The sequence below is a fragment of the Salvelinus alpinus genome, chromosome 13 (genome assembly GCF_045679555.1).
Source record: "Salvelinus alpinus chromosome 13, SLU_Salpinus.1, whole genome shotgun sequence".
Taxonomy (NCBI): domain Eukaryota; kingdom Metazoa; phylum Chordata; class Actinopteri; order Salmoniformes; family Salmonidae; genus Salvelinus; species Salvelinus alpinus.
Genome location: NC_092098.1, coordinates 25,070,592 through 25,076,591, shown reverse-complemented (window position 1 = coordinate 25,076,591; position 6,000 = coordinate 25,070,592). Strand labels below are relative to the sequence as shown.

The following is a 6,000-nucleotide window of genomic DNA, read 5'->3' as shown; positions in this document are numbered from 1 at the left end:
CTGGTTAGCCCACGCAAGCGTGAAACATTGGAGGATCAATCATTGTATATTCTTGCCCTAGAATACATGACTTGTATTGAATGTATTTGAGAAGGACTTGTTTAGACCTACATAAAATAACTACATGACATGGATGTCTAACATTCAATATTGTAATTGCAATGTTCACCATGATAACTTATTATTTCATTGTTTTCATTACTCATCATCATTTATCTAGTCTGTAGGGAAATGTGATTTTTATTTCCCCCTCAAAAACTCAGTTAGATTTGATTTGCAACATCTTGGCTCTACCCTGATACCATCCCCAACCGTGCTAACATATGCGACCCACCAATGACCAAACACTTCAGGTGAGTCAAATGCTTTGTGACACAGATTAATGAGACCTGGACAGTGTTCTATTTCACTGGGGTTTGACAGGGCAGCAGAGCAGAGTAAGTTCATTAATTAATTGATTGGATTTATATAGCGTTTTTCTACCAACTAAGGTACTCAAAGTGCTTTACATAGTAGGGGGAAACTCACCTCATCCACCACCAATGTGTAGAACCCACCTGGGTGATGCACGGCCCCTTGGTCTCTCCCTGAAGAGAACCTAGCCCTGTTACATAACCTGTGTGATAATCTGACATCTGGGTCCATGGTCTGTCTGCAGAGGATGGTTCTGTCAATAACACTGAATGGGTGTCTGGGTGATAGCAGAAAAAAGCTCAACGCTGACTGACTGCCTGTCTGTCTGCCTTTACTCCAGATCCATATAGTCAAGAGAGCTATAGGGATGTCGGTATGCTGGTGGGAGGGTTTAGAGATGATTAATGTACATGTTGTTTGGGATAGGCTACATGATTTATAATGAGTATCTTAAATAGGGGTGACTATATGGTTAGAAGGGTGGGAATTGTCAGGAATGATCACGTCACAAGTGGTGTTTTGTGCACTAGCATTTTGGTGAGTAGCCTAAGTGTATACTCAATAGTATGTATTTGTATTTATTTAAGTATGTATATTACTTATTACAGAGTTTCAACGACAACATTACATAAGCATAGTTTAGACATGTTCTCCTTAGTACAACGACCCATACCAGATTCCATATGCAGCACTATTTGCGCCGAGGAAGCGCATACCCTGTAAAGCGGCACTGCGGCATCGCCATATCAATGCGCCCGGTCCCTTCTCCGAGATACTGAAGAACGGACTGGGAGAGAAGAGCTCCTTTGCTTCCTTGCGGGATTTATTTGTTTGTTACATTTTTCCTTTTCTGTTCTCTTGTATTGACCATTTGTATCCGAATGCCTGCGACTTGCCCGGACGGTCCCCACTTTCAAGGGTTTGCATTTCTTGGTTTTGCATGACATGTCTTGGAGGAAAAGAGGTTTGCTTTGTGTGTTGTGAAAATAAGCGGAGAGCTGGAGCAGGAGAGGAGGCAGTGCCAGTCGCAGTTGTGGGCTGGACTGGCCACGGAGCGTGAGATTTACTGACAGAGGAGCAGATAAAAAAAACTGAACGAAGACAGCAAGATAGAGTGTGATAACAGGAAGGAACGAGAAAAGGGAGGGCGAAGAGGCAAAACAGCTATTAAATGATTTACTATAGCTATGTTGTATGCATGTAATTAGGGGAGTGCTGGCACGGGGCATCAGGTTAAAGGGATGGGGACTGGTAAATGGCTTAGGACCGTTATAGGAAAAACTGAATTTGACTTCTAGACAAGGCTGTGATTTTGGATGGTTTAGATGCGCCCTTATTACGCACCATCCGTCCAAATAAGAAAATATTTGCGAGCCATTGTAATGTGCTGATGTGTAACATTTGCCACTTGTAGTCTAGTTTATGCCACCTTGATTTGCAATCATTGGACAATGACATCATGCAAAGTTGAATATGGTGGTTGTCTAGGACAGATGATTCTAATGGTGTGTCTGGTGATGATGGAGCTAGTCAAGGTGTGTTCCCACTGTCTGGAACGGTTCACTGGCAGAATTGGGAGGGGGTGATGGAATTTGGAGTGGCTTGAACATGCCTGTACGGTTTGGTGTATTCAATGATGGATAGGCTACCATTTTGGGGATGTCATCATGTACACGTTTTTATCTGGAAATGGATTTTGATAATCCTGTAGTATTCATAGAGCACACTTTCTCTGTATCTTTGAAATACAAAGCAGATTAGAAGAGTGAGAATGGATTTATGTGTGAAGGAATGATTGAGATGACAAACTGTTGAATATGTTGCCTGTCTGAAACTCAAACCATTATGGTTACATTGTATTATATTGTAGCATGAGAAATGTAAATAGGTTAATCATTTAGAATAGCCTGTTATGACTGTGATCACGTAACTTCGATGCTCCAGGTTCAAGTGCTTTTGGACCAGATTGTCAAAAGGTCTTTGTCATCAGTCTAGGTTTAGGTGTGAGCATTGGTTGGCAGAATCCTCATCTCAAACTCTCAAGGACAGAAATTATTTAATATCTAGGTTAGATTGTGATCAACATGTTTAGATATATAGCTTAGATGAGAAGATCTATTGGACAAAATGTATTTGATTGTAAAATATCATGTCATGCTGTGACAAAACAAGTGCGTTATAAGAATGAATAACCTTGTACATTTACATTACATTTAAGTCATTTAGCAGACGCTCTTATCCAGAGCGACTTACAAATTGGAGTTGTAGAGATATTGCATAAAACACAATAGCTTTTACATATAATTCAAAGAACACCAACTAATCAGAATGTGCTAAATCATTTAGCGGGTTAGTTGTGTGTAGATTGAAATGAAACATACAGAATGATGAGCACACTGCAAACTCTGGAAAAAAAGACTACCGTGGCATCATTCGTTGATGAAACATTTATTTACCAATGTAATGTAATGTTATTGTGTCAACTGAATCAAGGTTTTCGGCACCTGTGTGGAGATAATGTAAAGTGTAGGGAATGGAAGTGTTTGAAAGGCAAGTGTCGTGGTGATTAAGAAGTTTATACTAGATTTACCTGTTTAAAGCACAGTGATTTTGGAAACAGACATAATAGTGTGATGATCAGGCAAGCTGGTGTTCTATATGCAGTGAACAGTACTGAAAGAAACCGAGCTAATAACCACAGCAGGCTTATGTTTAAAATATACACATATAAAGGAATAGGCTAATCCAAATAGAAGAAATACCCATACATTATAAATGTAAGAAAATGCTTATTTCATTAAAGGTACAGGATAGGGTAAAACCAAGGGGGGGAACTTCAGAAACAGTAGTAGAGAAGCACTTTAAAACACACACTGAGTATGTTTACATGCACTAATAATTTGATATTAAACTGATTATGGCAGTCCCCTGGCAGTCGCATGGACTACCCCCCCCCCCTATAAATCTATCTAGGCCGAGTATGGAAATAGTGATCTTAGTCGGTGAAAGGTCATAATCGAAGTAGGCCTAAGCATACAGCGATTAAAACATCTGGTTTTCTGAGCAATCTTTTGAATTATTAGGACATATAAACAGCTTAATCGGAGTTCCAACAGTGTATTTGATCTGTGCATGTGTCAGCACCAGCAGTACAAACCTCCCTCTTATGCGCGAGTGAAGTGAGTTCAGAAAAAAGAAAAGTATGCATCTTAAAAATAGTTTTCACATACAAACTTTATATGTCCAAACTCAGAATCAAAGTCCCATCAGGAAGCCTGATTTCATGTCCATGTTAAAATGATTATTAGTGAAATCGTTCTTGCAAAGCATGTAAACGTTTAAATCAAACTATTATATTCATCTGACTATTCACAATAATCATATTATTATGTGCATGTAACTGTATTCAATGATATCAGCCAAGGGGCCTAATGGTTGTGCATTGTAAAAGAATAAAGGAAAATATGGTGAGAAGATGACTCTAAAGATATAGCGTAATGAAACATGAATTTATGTTGCATTATGTAGACTGGTAACAATCCCCTTCCCCTGTACTGTATAATCTCCCTACCTACCCTGAGAGGATGGATCATTGACTTAATGCATTCAACAGTAAGGCCTGCTGCTAACTGAACATGTTGCAAATATATGCCCTCTATCTCTTTGACTTTCAGGAGGGAGAGTTGGCTGACATGACAGCATGTGAAGAGTGGGGATTCCTTAAGAAGAAGGATCAGGATGTGGCTTCTTACAGTTGGTTCACCATGGCAGGACATGTCCAGTGATCACACATTCTGTTCCACTTAAAGATTTGTCTCCTTTTTTTCTCTTTTTGGAGTTGACAGCCTAGTTACCACGTCTAACAGACTGTATTACCCTTTGCCTGTCAGTGGATTTCATGGACTACCGTTGGGAATCTTTTCTTGGAATCTGCTGCTGTGCTTTCAATGACTCAATGCATTCTCTACTCCAGCTTATGCCCTTTGGATATTATCTGATTGCTTCTTTTCTGTTGGATTTCATCCACTAAGTATCTATACTTACTACTTGTTGGATATTGTTGGGAAATATCTGTTGGGATTTCTTTCTGCTGGAAGTTCAACTGTGCCAGTGAGTGCCCTTGACAGGGTTGATTCTCTGCTCTACTAGAGGAGTCTCTAGGTGGGCTTTTCCTCTGAGGAAATGGATGGCCCTCGGTCCAGTGGGCTCCGCAAAAAGAGGAAGTCTAAGTCTGAGAGGGATCGGGGACGGAGATCAAATGGGATAAGGAACAACAACCATAAGAGGGGGGGCTCTGTGGGGCTGCGCTTCTCCTCTGATTCAGAGAGGGAGGAAGGAGGCAGGAACCCCTCTTCCTCCCGTCCAAGGCCCCCCAGGAGAAAGAGAAAGGAGTCTACGTCCACTGAGGAGGACATCATAGACGGCTTCTCCATCTCTGGTTTCATGACGCTGGAGGCATTGGAGGTGAGTAACTCCAGGCTGCTGTTACTACTACTACTTTTCTGCCCGGCGGGGGATTTGCTTCGATGTGTGTTTTTAGCACCTAATCTCTGTGTTTTGCCATCTCCTCTGGATTCGGCTGTTAATCTCTTGACACTATTTGAAGAGAGAGTTGTTATTTTCTTCAGCCCCATTCCCTGTATCTGTATTACTGGGCTGGCCTTGCACTTGGCGTTGCTCTAGCCTGCATATTTCTGTTTTTGTTAGCTGGATTCCAATAGATGTGGCTTTAAAACGAGGCGATTCAGCCAAATATCTATATCTCTATCACAGAGCTTGTTTTGTTGAGCTGTGTTCTGGATTTGTTTTTATAAGAATGTGCCAGACAAAGACTGACAGTAGGAGGATAGTCTTCCAAAGGTTCTAGAAGGTTTCAGAACCCAGAACAGGACACTGGTGGATCCCATGCAGGTTCTTCATGGAATTTCTTTGCCTTACTTGTCTGTGGAATAAGCTCCTCACTTGCACAACAGTACGTGTAGCCTAAACATGCACTTATTAAATCATTCATTATTATTTCATTCCACTTGTTGGAACTTACATCAGGTAACATAGTTACATTGTAATAACTAACTGCCAAATGTATATTACATAATCTCATCACTGTAGGCCTTTACTTGTGTTGTGACTTAATTCATGGATTCCTTCCAAGCTACACCTCTGTAGTATGTTTTTCCTACAACACCAATGTGCTTTATCATGCATACATTACAACAACTTTAGCTGTACTACTGGGTTAGATACTTCTGTGAAGGAGGCTGTAAGAATTGCCTCAAGCTGTGTAGGATGACAAGCTAACACCATTTATTTATTTATTTTCATTTTACCTTTATTTAACTAGGCAAGTCAGTTAAGAACAAATTCTTATTTTCAATGACAGCCTAGGAACAGTGGGTTAACTGCCTTGTTCAGGGGCAGAACGACAGATTTTTACCTTGTCAGCTCGGGGAATGGATCTTGCAACCTTTCGGTTACTAGTCCAACCCTCTAACCACCATGGTGAGATTGATCCTCAAACTGACCTCTTTATTGTGCTCTACTCAGAATCCGTGATTCTGTATAGTACCAAATCAACCTAATGAATAG

At 40.6% G+C, this 6,000-nt stretch overlaps 1 protein-coding gene across 7 annotated transcripts in view; it reads left to right on the top strand.

The window, feature by feature from the left end:
- Positions 1-1,207: 1,207 nt before the first annotated feature.
- The window catches only part of LOC139537438 (autism susceptibility gene 2 protein-like), a 487,977-nt gene continuing 483,184 nt past the window's right edge, over positions 1,208-6,000 (top strand). For all 7 annotated transcript variants that reach the window (XM_071338717.1, XM_071338715.1, XM_071338713.1 and 4 more), the window contains exons 1-2: positions 1,208-1,333; positions 4,089-4,878. In XM_071338717.1, the coding sequence (XP_071194818.1) occupies positions 4,597-4,878 (282 nt within the window). In that variant the 5' untranslated portion in view covers positions 1,208-1,333; positions 4,089-4,596. The remainder of the gene's footprint in view (positions 1,334-4,088; positions 4,879-6,000) is intronic.